Source organism: Pezoporus occidentalis, unplaced genomic scaffold, assembly GCF_034315485.1.
Source record: "Pezoporus occidentalis ecotype Australia unplaced genomic scaffold, CSIRO_AGI_Poc_V1 ctg38, whole genome shotgun sequence".
Taxonomy (NCBI): domain Eukaryota; kingdom Metazoa; phylum Chordata; class Aves; order Psittaciformes; family Psittacidae; genus Pezoporus; species Pezoporus occidentalis.
Genome location: NW_026915702.1, coordinates 1407720 through 1424100, shown reverse-complemented (window position 1 = coordinate 1424100; position 16381 = coordinate 1407720). Strand labels below are relative to the sequence as shown.

Sequence of the window (16381 nt, the reverse complement as noted above, 5' to 3'; positions counted from 1 at the left end):
CAGCTTGCTTTCCAGCCCAGTAATCCACCACAGAGCACAAGCTGGGTGCAGTCCAGCTATTCTACACACACTTGGGAGTAAAATGCCCATCTTATCTGCCTTCACATACACACACCGCTCTGCTGAGCAACAGAGAGTAATTTGTGTTCTCATGAGCAAACAACTGTTGTAGAAGATTTCAATTACAATCATGCAGAGTGACTCTGGCATGCAGATTTCCATAAATCTATTTAACCTCATAAAGCACTTGATTTAAAGCCCTGGGAAATCAATATAAAGTCTTGCATCTGTATCATTTGCTTTGGGAGCAGCCCCTTAGAGATCTCGGTGGCTTTGCCCTCAGTACTAAGAAAGCTGTTCTCCTTCAAATGCATTCACAGTGTCTGGTCCTGGTTTGCTATCTGCTCAGAAGAGATCGAAGACATTTAGTACTGGAAAAAGGCTTCATGAAGGAACTTTTTGCTCACTTACAGAATGAGAGCCCCATTCCCCGTTGTCTGTTAGCTTCACCCACTTGTCTGCTGTGGACTCCATCTCTTTGCACTGATCATTTTGTATCTGTTAATAAAAACACAAGATCAATGACCACAATCAGGCACATACCCCTATCAGTGTAATGACTGCTGGCTGGGAATGATAAGATTTAGCTTTGTTCCTCTTGTCTACTTATATAGGACAGAGCTGCCTTACTTGTGGCAATACAAAAACCCCACCCCAAATTTCAAAACCTGATAGCAGCTTAACAATGTCTCCACTGTGACCACTTCTGATGTAGATGGAAAGAAGAGCAGGAGGATAAGATCTCAGCCTTATCTTCTCTGTATGAGGTCAGACTTGGATGCTGAGTACCTTGTTTTGGCTGCCTTCTTCCCCTGAGCCCACCAAGACCCAGTTCTGCAAAATCTGGAGGCCATGGGCTTCTAAGTTACAGGGAGGTAGAAGTGGATGGACCAAAGCTGGAAGACAAACTGCTTTCTCTGCAGCCAATATCTGCTATGTCTTTGGCTCCCTACCACCCGACCTCACTAGGGATGAGAGTGACCTGATCAAGGGGGAGTCAATATGCCATGGGGAGTCTGCCCTGGCAGAAATATGAGGCTGACTGACCCTTGCCCAGGTCCAGCACAGCTCAGTAGGATTTGGTGAATACCTTCACAGTGGTCAACTTCTTTCATCTTGAAACTGTCATCTCTGAATAAGCAGTATCAAGTCCCTTTGAGGACAAGTTCAATTACTCAGCTTTATTCCAACCAGGGAGAAAGGCCAGTTCAGCACTTTCAGAAGACCTGGGCTCAAGCATTCTCCTCAAAGTTGTTCCATGTTAAGTCTGAAACAAGTCACATAACCCCACATCCTCCAAAGCATCTGTGCTCTTAATTCCCACCTATATCAACAGCACTGAGGAAAAGAGGTGAGAAGAAGCACCTAAGTACAAGATAGATACCTAATTATCTTGCACAGTCTGAGCTCCAGCATCTTTGTGCTGCAGTTCCCATCTGCAGAAACAAGATAAGAATATATAATCTCTTCTTATAAAGTGTAAAGGGCTTCAGTATGTAAAAAGAGCCTGGGAAGGGCAGGTTGCAGAAGCAGTGAGTATCCAACAAAAAGCATCCACACTTGCTTCCCAGTTTGAGGACATCTCCTCTCTAACCTCACATCAGCAGTGCAGCCACTTGCGCCTCAAAAGCCCAAAGACTTTGTCATTTCCCAGCAAGCCGCTGCCATGGAAATGCTACTATCCAGAGCTAGAGTTGCTGTTAAATATATTTAAGCACAAAGACATGCTGGAGAAAAAAAAATGGACTTTTAGAGGAGTGTAAAATATGGTTTATTTAACCATAAAATAAACCTCAATATTTTCAGGAAACTCCCCGAAATACTCTGGCTGACTAGGAATTATTTGCATGGGCATTTCTATAAGGACTGCACCACTCACTGCTTCTTGAACAAGGAATGATAAACTTAAGGAGGTGGATGAGTGGGATATGGATAAAAATAATAATTAAAAAGCCAATTTCAAAGCTAGTGCTCAGAGAAACAATATTTGCTCACTGCAGGACAAGATCAGTCAGTCAAGCAACCGCAGCTAGGATTCAGAATCCCGGTACATTCATCTGACAGCAGAAAAGATATTTGCTGCCTTCTCCCCATGAAGAAGACAGGATAGTCTAACCTGAAATGGCTAAATAATATTGCCTGCACTGTCTTTATCATAGTGCAACAACAGACTATTGCACTGATGTAGCAGTAAGAGGGTGCCTCCAGCAGGTTATTTTTGTCTTCCTTTTCCATCTCTACTAAGGATAAGGATAATTTGCACTATCACCAGGCTTCAAGAAATATTAACCAACATCAGCTAAGGCTTCTCACTCCTGTGAGGTACCATAAGCTATGCTTTCCAGATGAAAACCAGAGCTCACCAGACAGATACAGAGGCAGTAACAGAGCAGACTGAAAATTCACAGTCATCTCCTGCTCTGAGTTAAACCCCTGTTAGTTTTTTTTCTGTCCCAAATAGTAGATATGGGACATGCCACAGGAACAACAACATGCCAAGGAAAGCAATGCAGGTGTTGGCAGAACCTTCCAAAGCATCTCCTAACATGGGGCATCTACACACGATGCAGAGCCTGGTGGTGGGGACACTCAAGCGCCCTGGATCCCAGCCAGACCACCCACCTGGGCAGAGCGAGGTTGCCTTTCCCATTCCAGTCACTGCTGATCAGACTGGTTTAGTAACTTGGGTAGAGCATGGTGTAAGCCCAGCCAGGCTGCTCCCATTTCAGAAGTAACGATGCCCAGCCCCTCCATTTCACAGCATAGACACATCCTTAGAGCCTAATTCCTACTGAAAATCCTCTGAATTTTTACTCCTAAATCTCTTTGGAGAATTGTTGTTTCTGGGTTTTGATTGTTTTTAAGGATCACACTTTTGTCTCTTCTCCTGCTTTTCTTTTCATCTTAATTGCTGTGACCCAAATTGACCTAAAACTAAAGCTAAAGACTCATGTCTTGGAGCACCTCAGGTTCTGTATGTCTACCTTGGAAGAAGTCTTTTTGAATGTCAAGGCCCTTCAAAGGCATCTCAAGTCAAACACTCTCAAACTGATGCTTCTATCATCAACAGCTGCCTTGTAAAAGGCTGAACTAACAGGGACAGTCATGACCCCTAATGGAAAAATCCCAGCACATGGTAGATAGGTTGGATTCACCATATAAAGGGTCTTACAAAAAACTCAAAGAAGATGTTGTTGTCAATATACTGGTATTCGAAGAAGACAGAACCCGATTTCTTCAGGTGCACAGCGTAGATGAGAGAAACTGTACAATCATCCCTGTTCGACTCTATGTAGTTCCCTCGAGGTGTCCATGAAGAGCTGATGAACATAAACAAAATGAGCCTCAGCTGAGATCACAGACCCTTAGGAGACTTTTCTTATACTTAATCTACTTATATAGATATACTTTGTATATTTTATATATACTTAATATACTTTTTTCTATTATTCAATAAAGAAGCCAAAATCCTACAGCTAATGGCAATGAATTTATAACTTTATTACTGTTTTATTATTGTTTTTCATATAAATATAATACTTTTCATTAAAACTAAGCATGGAAAATATAGTACTAGAAATGTAGGACCCAACCAACATATGAAAGGTTTATTATCCACAGGTTCAATATACTTTCAATTACACTCAGAAACAGCCTTCAGCAACCACCATGAGTCTCTAAATAGGCTGTGAAATTGCCTTTTAGCCACATTTACTATACTATGACCCTGGTGCTCTCCAGCTACAAATGAGAGCTGCCTCAGGCTGGTCTTAGACTCAGTAGCTGCTGATGAGCCCAAGGAGACCATGATGACAGCAAAGAGATGGCTACAGATTTCACTTCCTAGCCACTCTTGTTTGCCATCAGTAGAGCTTGTTACCCTCTGGAGACCTTAGATATGTCATTAAGTTGGCTTTGTGCTGCTGAGCTGCCTCAGGTTTACCCACAGCTGCCTCACCCAGATGCTAACGGCACTTCTTACTTGTTGCAGCTGTCAGCTTTATTCTCTGCTGAGCCAACCGCCGTGTCCATGAACGTCGCCACATTGGAGAATCCTGTTGGCAGCTCATCCCACTCATCAAACTTGATCCCACTGCCCAGCGAGTAGGTCCCCTCTGCACATTTGCTGCATGCCTGGTTCTTCAACTCCAGGTACTCACCAGAGGCACAGGAGAAAGCTGGGGATACAATCGTTGGCAACATGTGAATGGACAAATTAATCCCTATTAATTTCCATTAATCTTTTGCTGCTCAATTATTTGAGAGTGAACCGACACTTAAGGGAACCAAATAGGAATGCCCCAATCCCAGGAACACAACAACACTGCCTGCAAAATTGAGACGCTCACCAGTGCATGATCCCAAATCCCAAATGATGGCTCCTGATTTGCAGCTTGTCTCTGCTGGCAAAACAAGATTTTAGTCCCCTTTAAGGCTGAACATCCCTGATAGAAGGCAAATGAGAGCTTTCTTCAGCACACAGTATTTCCTATATTGCTTTTTAACTTAACTTTGACTGTCTAGCCATTGCTCTGATCCAGAGCAATGCACACAAATTGCATCCCATGAAACAGTGGGATTTTTTACTGTTCCAGACATGCCACATTATGTGGTAACAGGTATTTCATACACTCCCTTTGGGAGGTGTGAAGTCACTGGGCTGAGAAACTGTAGGAGAGACTGCTAGGCAAAGTGATGAAACTGGTCCAAAAGAACTGACACCCACTGAAGTCCCAGCATACAGGTTCCGTAGATGTGCTGATGTTTACCTAACTGCAGAAAGTACTTCATTGTAAGGACTTTATAGTAAAGTCATGGCTTCTTAACACCAATTTCCATCTGAATCTAGCTGCAGTTCAGGTTCCCATTTCTGTGCCAGTGCCCACAGCACTTCTTTGTGTAATTGCCCTTGATGGGCAGCACTGGAATGTAGATAATGGCCCATTTTGCTGGAAAGATCTGCCAAGGGTCATTTTCCTCTCTCGGTCATATCACCATACTTTGAATTTAAAACAGTGGACTTCAAGCCAACAAATCTGTTTTTCTAACCTTTTGGCTCACTGGTGATGGACCAAGAAGGAAAGAGGGCAGGATGGGGATGAGTGCTGGGGCAGGAATGCACACAGAAATCCTACTGCAATGGATATCTGTAAAAGACTGACAGACAGGCAAAAAATCCACCCTCAGATGGGGCAAATGGTGCTTTGTAGGCAGTGGCACATGATACACAATGCAGCTAACATCCTATTGGGGTCCCTTTGTGACCCAGCTCAAGCCATAGGTTGTATTGGCAGCTGGAGTTGGTAATGAAGCTTTCTTCAGAGACCTGGAGAGAAATAGAAGCACTTCCCCGTGCATCTGAACTGAGACCACACATTGCACAACTTCTTTCCTAAATGCATGAAGGTGTCCTGACTCACTGCTGCAGCATTATTTTACATATATATATATATATATAAATATATATTATCCTGCTTTCTTTTTCCCTTTTGAAGGGGGCAGAGAGAAGCCATGAGGAAGGGAAGTAAAAAAGCAAGCTCTCCATAACATATTTGAATTCTTTAACAGTTTCAACATCCTTTTTTAAGAAAGCTAAATAGCAAAAAATGGGAGAGTGATGCCTAACCACACGTTCCAGATTAGTGAATTTGTAATAAAGACTCAGTAACTGCGAGTGATTTGCTGCCGTAATGAAGATGCAGAAGGCAGCAGAGCTTCCTCCTCAAATGCAGTGAGCTTAAGCACAGATTATTGTTTTAACTGAACTGATACCTTTTAACTCCTTGCAGCCTGATCATTTCAGAGAATAAAAAGAGTTGAACAGATCAGGCAGGATACCATGCAGGACACCGCCATCCATGGCTCATCTTCCAGGTCAGAGATGAGTCTTATTTAGATGGGAAATTACCTCCTTTCCCTTTCCTAACAACTGCATTTCAAAAGCAGCAGCATTTCCCATCAAAACACACGCATCTGCAAGCAAACTAGCCCTGAGTATGCCAGCTGCTTGCCAAGTTCAATTTGGGGCTAAACATGCCTAATGGCAACACGAACCACTTTCAACATTGGAACAGATGCATCGTCTCGTCTCATTCCATGTGGTCAGCAGTGGCTGGAAGGGGATGAAGGGAAACAAGGTGTGTGATGAGCACGGAGATGGTCTCCTCTTCTAGTGCCATGCAGCTTGCTCTTCCAGCAACAGGGCTGACCAAAGACCAGGACAAACACTCTTTAATCTAAACAGCATCAATTCAGGAGTCTATCCTAGCCAGAGATGGGCAGATTGTGGCTGTGCCCAGAGGGATGCTACAGAGCAGATGTCTCCTGCAATGGGCCAGGGGCACTTGCAGGGGACAGAGCACAGACAGATGATCCATCCCAGGGCACTGGAGCTTCAACTTGATAATGGCTGCTCCATCTCATTAAGACATAGCTGAGCACAGATCCAAAGTGATTATTTGTCCACAGAAATGACTGAGATTACAGCAGCACCACTGTGCTTGTGAGGTTGTCATGCAGGATGCTCTCAAAGGAAGGGCAGCATCACCACTCATAGGAGGTTAAGGTGGAATGTGAAGTTTCAGGAATCTAAATCATGCATTTTAGGTGTGTGCTCTGATTTGTTCTCCACTAAACTCTCCCTCTTGCTTCAGATTCCAGAGGAACAATTAGTCTCCTGGTTTAGAGGTAGCCTTTGTGAACACCATTTGACCCCAGTCCCAGAACCCATTTGTCTAAGCCTTTGATGCTTAATTTTCAGAGAAGACATCTCTATTAAGACACCCAGTTTCAGAAAACAGAACTAAAGCTGCTAAATCACATATGCAATCCTGAAAATTTTTTCCAGTATCAACACTATTTATCCTGTTTGGATATTGCTATTCCCAGTCCCTCCCTGACTTCAAACTTCCCTATTACACGTTCCAAATACCAGTTTGGGTGCTACACACCAGCTTACACAGAGCAAGGCACACTGTGAAGACTGAATTTGATCTTCTTTCTGTGAGACACATTAAAAGGTTTCATGACTCGCCCCACCATGAGCATTTTTAAAACTGGGAGAACACATTCAGAGGCAGTTAGGAACAGCACAAGATACAGCAGTGCTGGGTACACCAATGCCTTCAGTAGCTCCACTGAAGCCAATGCAATCATTGGTGATTTAAAGCTGTAGCTTTCTTAAAGTAAATACAGAATTAAAATAAAACATGGTATGGTTTGTACAGACAACCAGTCTACTCACAAAAGATGTTGTAAATACTGTTAGATACTGCCAAAGGCAGTCACACACATCCATATATGCATGCAAAAGAGAAGGATTTACTTCATAAAAAATTAACAACAGCTACAGTAATACCCACGGAAACCATTGTATAAGCCTTGTGAAACAGACCTCATTTCATTCTTTAAAAGGATTACAAGTCACTTGATAAAGGTGACTGAGTGGATGTAATAGATTTAGGGTTTCTAATACGGTTAACTTCGTATTAGAAGTATTGTCATTTTGATGAAGAAGGTAGTACTAGTGAGGCACATCTTAAATGGATTAAGAACTGCCTGAGTAACAAATCTCAGACCGGGCTGTTGATGGGAAACCATCCCTGAGCAGGGAGGAAAGGGGAAGTTCTGCCTGTCCCAGGACTGAGTTTGGTGGCTGTCCACATTTCTATCAACAACCTACAAGCAAATAGAAAAGCAGTATTAAAATTGGTGGAAAAGAGGCTACTGTCAAGGCTGAGTTCACTCAAAGTCAGTGTTTTAACAGAACCAAAGTTAAAGACAAGCCACTGAAGGCAGAGTGTGGCCCTGCCTGCAGAAGGCTGATGTATCCTGGAGAGCAGCAAGCCTGAGGGTCGGAGTGAACCCACCATTCATCAGGAGCTTCTACTGTCAACATGTGCAAAAAGGTACTAATGAGATCTGTGGATACATTTACAGGTGAAGGTAGAGATGTGTAGGATGGAACACGCGTATTTCAGGCAAGAAGATTCCTCTAATACTTAATATAGTTGTGATTTGGCATTTTTAAGAGGTAAATGCTTTTAAAATCAGGGAGAATGTCTTGCAGGGAGAGATCTTAGTTTAATGCTTAGTTTAGTTAATGCTTAGTTTAGTTTATCAAAAGAAGAGTGAGAGTCAACTTGGGTAATATGTAACCACCTCCAGCGGGAGAAAAGAAAGGATCCCACTGGACTCTTTAAGCAAGCTGAGAACTGCATGAGAACTGCCACCTTCTGGAAGCTGAACCCAGACAAATTCACCCTGGAAATAATGCACACATTTTTAAGAGGAAGAATGACTGATTGCCTGAACAATCTGTCATGGCATGCGATGGACCCTTTTCTCTCAAGTAATTTGTGCTATAACTGGACACCATATGGGAGGAAAGCTCATGCCAAATACAAATTATCAGCCTCAATATCAGCCTAACTGGATGCATTTTGATGGCCTGCAAGCTCAAACTAGAGAATCTAATTAATCCCTCTGCTCTTAAAACTCTGAGTTGAGAGCGATGGCATCTTACCTCCCTCCTGGGACACACATGAGGCACCCTAAAACCAGGAGCCCTGCTCACTGCATAACCACTTCCAAGGAGTGCTTGCAATACATTACAGATCTGATAGCACTTTACAGTCACTTTACAGACATGGAAACAGCTCCCCAGAGGGCAAAACAGACCATAAACAAGCTTGCCTCATTTGCCCTTTGACTGGAAGGTTCCACGGTCTTGTTCTGACTTTTACAGCTGTGGCCTTCTAGTGATCTTGGTGGACTAGGGTTAATGTTAGTTGGCACATTTCTCTTCTAGTAGCCCACCCTCACAGTCTCACATTGCTTAACTTTCTGACGCTGGGGGTCAGGACAGGCTTATCATGAACACAGCTGGACTAACAGCTGTGATCTTCACATGTATATGACTACTTGACCCTCTAAGGTCTAAAACCTTCTGGAGTGTTTCTTCCTGTTGAATATCATAGAATCATATAGAATCATTTCTTCCAGATACTACCATGCTGTAAGAGGGATCAAAATATTTGTTATTTCACCAGAAGAAGAACCAAAGCTCCCTCAATGTCCTGCATCCTTCAACACTAAGTCTATAATATATTCAACTGCTTTCCTCCTTTATGCAGCACTGGCTACTCAGTCTTACACCTTCCCTCAGCTAGCTTCCCATCCCATGCCACTTGGACCCAGTACTTCTATTCACTCTTCTCAGCAGACATTCTTCTCCAGACATTTCTTACTTATGATAACCTAAAACTATTTCAGCTCTTCTATTGCCACTGAGCATGTGCATGTTCATGTGTATCCTTCTGTGTCTCCCTGCCTCTCAATACATTATAATTTAAAGAAAGACACAGGACTGGATTTTGCCATTAGAAGGTGGTAGAAATTGATCAATTCTTCTCCAAATCAGAGAAAACACACAGCAAAAAATAATCTCAAACACTGGCTTTCCATCTTTTCCCACTTCATTCCTACGTTGTTCATTCAAAACCCCACTGCTTGGCATTCAGGTGAGATACTGCCACCTCCTGCAGGAAGACTCTGGGCTGAATTATCTCAGCTTCTCATGGGCAAAGGTGAAAACTATAGCTGAGAAAGGAATTATGAGGTTGGCAGCATCACACAGTTGTTCCTTTGAACAGCTGCTGGGTTCAACAGACAAATGCCATAAACCTGGAGGGGAAGATGTGGCCAAGGACAAACACATAGAGGCATCTGTTCAGAGATACCCTGAGACATCGGGGTCCCCACAACATGGAACCAAGGACCAACCAAAATAAGGGATGAGAGGAAAAAAAAAAGAAAGCCAAGGGACAAGAGGAAATCACTGCTTCATTATTAATGCTTCCTATAATCTCAGCCAGCTTCAGAATGTCTTCTGTGAATAATTTATACAAGGCTTCTCCAATAGACTGTGAATAATTGATGTTCGTTTTCTTCAGTCATTATATCCCAACATGTTACCAGGAACCAGACTGAATCTTAATTTAAGAAAAAAGTCTGTCAAGGCTGTTTAGGCTTAAAATGTAATCACACTGAAAGCTGCTGCGACCTGGAGAAGAGACCCCCTCCTTTTCATAAAAGTAAATAATTTTCCTTTTATCCAAGAAATTACAAGATAGAGCAACGCTTTTTCCATTGCACCTCTCTGACAGGACAGTACCATTTTCCTCAGCTGGCCCAGCACATAGGATAGTTTTACAATCACTTTTACTTCACCATTTGGACACTGAGAGATGCGGAATGGGAATACTCGATACATTCATGAAAGTGTGGTGCAGAGTGGAGGAAGGCAGTGATCACCAAGCAGTTAGCAAGCACATTTGCTGCCAGTGTTACACCAACCATCTTTATGACTCAGCACTGGGAAACATACCTCAAGGTATGAGTGAGTAGCTCTCAGGGCCTCACTGACTCTATCAGGCTTATTTTGACTGCTAATCAATCAAAGAGGTTGGTGCAAACCATAGAGGTCGGTGTAAATGGCTTCTCATGCCATTTGAGATGTCCTCTGCATGTGCAGCACGCACACACACAGTGCTTCCCTCTCATCTCTCTACCAAGCCATAGCAAATCTCAAGGTCTTACCACCTGCTTTCCTGTTGAAAGAGAAATCAGTGACTCAGAGGAAGTTGTGTTTAACTTATTTAATTACATCATGTACACCAGTAGGGTGAAGAAATCATCAAAAGACACAAAGGCTGACCGCTCTCTTGGAAGTCTCATTACACACATCAATATGCAGTTTCTGGTAACTCTTCTCCAGGAATTAAACTCTGTGGGTTCAATGCAAACTCTTCTGCTTTTTTAACTATTTACCTAAAAGAATCTGTGCTTCAAAAAGCCAACAGTGTGACTTTTTCTGCAAAGACAGAAAAATTATTAGTGAAATTGGGGTTTCTCTCAGGGTAACAATACATATCAGGAAAACCTCCAGGTAGAAATGCCATGGCAATATATACCCTCAAGCCTCAATCCAGGCAAGAAACTTAACGCCATCAATAGGACTCACCTCCCTGAGTTAGGAACATGCATTAGCAGGATGCTCTATGAGGGCTAGGAATTAACATCTGCTTGAGTGGTTTGCTAAATCACAGCCTTTTAGTAGCAAGTCTCAAACTGTGCCACGCACACCACTGCTGGCTAAACGTCTTTGTTACATGACAGCCTTGCATTAATTCCTCAGCTTCATGGTGTTCCTCAGAGCAGTCCTCTCCCCAGTGCACTCTAGCAGGAAAACCTTTCCTTTTCCGTTCAGAAAAGACATAAAATCTTGCCTAGGGTTACAAAAGAGACTCAGGTAAAACTGAGTTGCCCAGTCCTGCAAGCCATACATGCAAAAGTGACCATATGAAGATCATTACTTTGAAATCTACTTCTTGCACATCTCACTGTTCACGTCGGAGGTGGCTCCTGAGGCAGTCATATTACGCTTTCCTCTGTCAGACATCATTAATTCCTAGGTAACACATGACAGGCCAAGGGCCAAATCTACAGCATATTCTTAGATTCGCTGGATTTCATGCCCACTAATGTCCTGGTTTCAGGTGGGACAGTTATTTTTCTTCCTAGTAGCTGGTGCAGTGCTGTGTTTTGGCTTTGAGAATAATGCTGATAACTTGACAACTAAGAATCCACATTTTGGTACTTAGGTTTGAGAGAACAACCTTCCACATGTGACTCTTGTATGTTGAGCAGTTTCATGGGAACCATACAAACATCCAAAAAAGGGGAGAGAATGCAAAGTGTTCATCAGAATGAAGGAGCAGATCAGTATGAACAATTCAAGGTTGCAATTGTCAAGGATGGAGGAATGAAAGAAGAGGTCTTCTGAATACATTTTTGAACATTGCCTCAAAATAGTACTTTCCTACAGCACATCTGTCACCCTACGTAAGTATATCTATGTGCATATGCTAGATCTAAATGACATGGTTAAACACCAGCAGCCATTAATAGCTTGACCTCATTGTTTCTTTCAAGCTGAACACCCAAAGAAGCAACATCTAAATGTCACCTAAAATGAAAAAAAGATATTAGTGCATCAAGGTCGATGAAGACAAGATCCATTGCTTTCAAGCCATGAGAAAAAATGAGAATGGATAAATGCCTAGTCCTCAGAGCTACACTAATGTCACCATACTATCCCTTTTCAGTTGAAACAACAAAATCCCAATCATTTAAAAGCCCATTAATAAGACCAGAAAATAATCCTCAGAGAATGTCAAATAAAAAAGGAAAAAAAAAACCTTCTCTGATGAGCTGTCAGGATTCACATGTTTGCTTCAAGAGGCTGTAAGTCTGGACTTATTTAAACCCTATGAAAAATAGTTCTGACATGCATCCATGACATTCATGAAGACAATGACACTGTGGTGATGATAAAATATTTGGAGTACATAACCAACTATTTTGAGATAACATAAATAAATGTAACTGTGTAATAAATAGCACCATTCTCATGAGAGTATTTGTATGTACATTCACATCCACAAGTGCAATAATGTAAACATGAAAGAACTACTAACACTTATCCCTGTATTTTCAAGTCTTCATCTAAGTAAAACTCCAGCAGAACCAATTCTTTAGCACAAAGACTACACAGAATTTGTCTAAATACAAATCTAATTGACAATGAGCAGATGCATCTTTATGTCAGAAGGCTGTAACATCAGTGCATGGGTTTTCCCAGACATATAACATTCATTTTATATTACCCATCTGCACACATATATATGTGCATACACCATATGTCATAACATTTGCAGATATCCACTGAGTTCAAGAGGGTCAGGAGCAGACCCACTTTGTACCCACTTGGGATACTCAATCTTACCACAGACAAAGAGAACATCAAACTCAAAACCTTCAATATTCCTGTTATGAAAGCAGAATGTGAAAACTCCTGCAGATCACTTAAATTGCCTTTAAGTGTTATGAAACCTACAAGCCTTAAAAAGGTCATTTACCCTAATCATGTCTATAGTGCACTGCAACTATCAGGAAGATCTATATCTCTTCCTGTGATACCCTAGGAGCAGATTACAGGGGTCAGAATAAACTCAACAAACACAGCCCGGTAGCAACAAATCAGGACAAATTTTGCTCTCAGGCCCCAGCAAAGTCCATTGTAATTAAGGACAGTCTATTTTCTGAAGTCAGTGGAGCTTTTCGCACTCTTTAACACTTGGCACACGCTCACACGCCTCACCTCAAAACTGAAGCACATTTCTGGCTTCAAAGAAGTTGCTCTCGCCTTAATGGCACCAGGTAAAGGTGGGGTTTGCTAAACAGGGCCTTTAATAACTCCACAGCACTGTACTTGATCAAGTTCTTCCATATTATCAGTACTTTTTGTGTCTCCTTTCTAAAGAAATCTTGCTGGTTATAACACATTTGAATGCTGACTATAAGAATGACCCTACCAGCAATTCTTCCCATTGAATATGGCAAATTCAACTCCTTTTTAAATAGCTCTATTTTTCTCACTCTAGTTCATTATGCACATAGCACCACTAAAATGAACAGATATTTATGAGATAAGGTACAACCTATTCTCATGGCAAAAAATAACTCATATTCTGTGGAGTAAGAAATTTAATATTAAGAAAGAATTTTAGGTCAAAATGTCAACCTTTTAAACCCTTTTTTTGGTCATTAACTCTGCTGAGAAGAGCATATCAGCATACCAGGGCACAGCAAGGGCATACTCTGAACCAGGTATTTGGGTTGTATTTGGAAGAAGAGAAGTGAAAAGAGAGGAAGGGAAGGAGACATGGAAGGAAGGAAGGCTCCAAATTCAGACTTTAATTTGGGTGTAAAACAGACAGCATATGGACAGGCTGGCAGAACAGCCTGGCTGTGGCCACCAAAACAGACTGCAGTGTAGTGTCAGTGGGAGTACAATGCCAAGTCCTGCTCCCACTGCCAGGCCCCAAGAGGTCCCCATTAGACACTGTGTATAGCCCCACACTAAGGGTTTCCAGGGATACCAGCCCTAAGGGGTGCAGGTATAAGGTGCATAAGGGCTCAGACTTGAGAGAAAACTGCTCCCATTGACTGCCATAAATATTTTCCATTTAAAAAGCCAAGCAGCTGCCCTGATGGCAGTGATCCTTATCAGCTAAATTCCCTTCCTGCTATCAGACTCATGAGGAGATCAGAGTGAGATCTGTGGTAATTAAAAATGAACGAGACCAAATTACTTAAGCACAATCCTGACAAGAAGTAATGGAGCTATTCAGAGGTCTGGATTTCGCTAAGGGAGGCTGTCTGTCACACCACAGCAAAATGTTCCTTGCCTTCATATATGTACCCAAAACAGTACCTAAAAGATGCCTGGAGGGGACATCTTATACGGGAAGCAGAGGAGGGCCACATGGAATAGCTGTAGGTGTAACAAATATTTCCTTTTTCCTAGCCAAGGTCTTTGCTGCACAAGGTCCCTTTGCACAATCCTTTGCAACCGTGATGTGGGGGCATCAAGACTATGAGTCATCTCTGAACAAACACAAGCCTGAGAGGGGTAGCCGAGCAGTCTGGTGTGGCGGTGCCATGGCCAATGGGACAAGCACTGAGGTACAACACCACACCACAGTGAATGGCAAAATGCAGGCTGACATCCTGATGTGGGGTCTGAAAATGGTGATGGATGCAGCACCACAGGGCAAGAAGACCAGAAAGAAAGAGGGGAGTGAATATGGAAAGAGTCATGTTGTCCTAGTGCATTGCAAGTGAGCTACTGTGCTGCACCTTCTGTCCCATATCTGGGGCCGCTGTATAGCAAGACCTCCTGCAGTAGCATGAGTATCTTTCATGTGAGGTTCCTTCTTTCTTCCCATCTCCCACTTGGATGGGAGAGATGTGGAGGGGAAGGTAGCAGGAGGGGAAGGTCATCACACTGCTCTGTGCTCACAGCAAGATAAAGGCAAAAACCCTCTTATTCTAATAACCAGGACATAAACCAGTCACGACAGGACAGCCCTTTTTATTCTGAATCCCATGACTTTTTCTTAGAGGACCTTGTCTTCTCCACTGGCAAACACTGCAGGTTAAGTTTTTGAAGACTCAAAAAAAGGGCTGAATCCTGTTTCAGAGACTACAGCCATTTCGGGAATGCTGGCAGTTACTCTCAGCAGGTCACAGTGAGCTGTGCTTTCCCATGTGCACTTCAAAATGCAGCAGAGCACCGAGGTACCCAACCTAATTTAAATGGGTTTGTTCAAATGAAGAGCAGTAAAACCACATCCTGAAAATGAGCACATCTCGAGATACCAACCAAGCTCCAGAGCCACACTTAGATTGCTCCACATTCGTGAGGCACCTGAGCTAATACGTTTTTAGCAATCTCAAGTGTCTCTCCACTCCACTGGAGGCCACAGTCTAGACATATTTAGAGAGATGACTGGAGACATTTAGCATATTGTTATACCATCTTTTGGATTCCTAGTTCAGGCACAGTTTAAGGAGAACAACTGCTGAGCATTTGGAAGTGGGAGAGGTTGGCACAGTATTCTCAGGATCCAAAATTAATGACAGCCTGGAAGTCACTTCTGTTTTCAGGAAGCAGAAGAGATCAATAGCAGATACTCTCAGGTGGCAGGCTCTTCTGAATAGATGGAAACAACTGCAAACGGTACATCATAAAGTCAGTGGCAGTGGCTGATGAGTTCCTACAAAAAAACACTTTCTCACTCAGATTCTTCCAAACCAGTTGTGTCCTAACTGACACCAAGGACCACTGAAGGAGACAAAAAAGGCCTAAGGGGTCATGTTGCTATACAACTGGAACCCTTTCTTAAGAGCAGAGACATACTTGGCTTCAATACATCTCAGGACTAGTAGATACCAACCAAAATTTCTGGAAATAGCAGATCTCCAAAGCTGGAAATTGTTTTACTGAGAGTAATTGTACTGTGAACCCTGGTTCCACAGGCTGAAGAGCTGAACGAGATACCTAGGGGAGTCCAGGTATCAATGATGAACCCCAGTGTCAGTGTGCTCTGGTATAGGGTATGATCTACAAGATGCAGGAGAATCTGAACAGATCTGCAGAATGCCCAAAAGGACACATCTCAAAGGATATGGCATAGATATGGTATTTCTTGACCTTGGGATAAAATAACATTAGACCTATGAGAAAAAGAAGATATCTCCAGGAGCAATTAATTACTTAGATGTGTATGCAACCCCTGGCCAAGTCTATGGCACATATCTCCCTGTGTACACAATCCACTGAGAATGTGAGTTGCAGCAGCCTCAGATACAAAACCTCTCATTTTTCTCAGGCTAGAGCAATCTGTGCTTTTAG

General features: G+C 42.6%; 1 protein-coding gene across 1 annotated transcript in view; it reads right to left on the bottom strand.

Moving 5' to 3' along the window:
* The window catches only part of ELAPOR2 (endosome-lysosome associated apoptosis and autophagy regulator family member 2), a 100207-nt gene that overhangs the window by 30892 nt on the left and 52934 nt on the right, over nt 1-16381 (bottom strand). Inside the window, exons 3-5 of the mRNA XM_062631899.1 lie at nt 4043-4238; nt 3233-3380; nt 472-558 (exon numbers count right to left, since the gene is read on the bottom strand). Coding sequence (XP_062487883.1) covers nt 472-558; nt 3233-3380; nt 4043-4238 — 431 coding nt within the window. The remainder of the gene's footprint in view (nt 1-471; nt 559-3232; nt 3381-4042; nt 4239-16381) is intronic.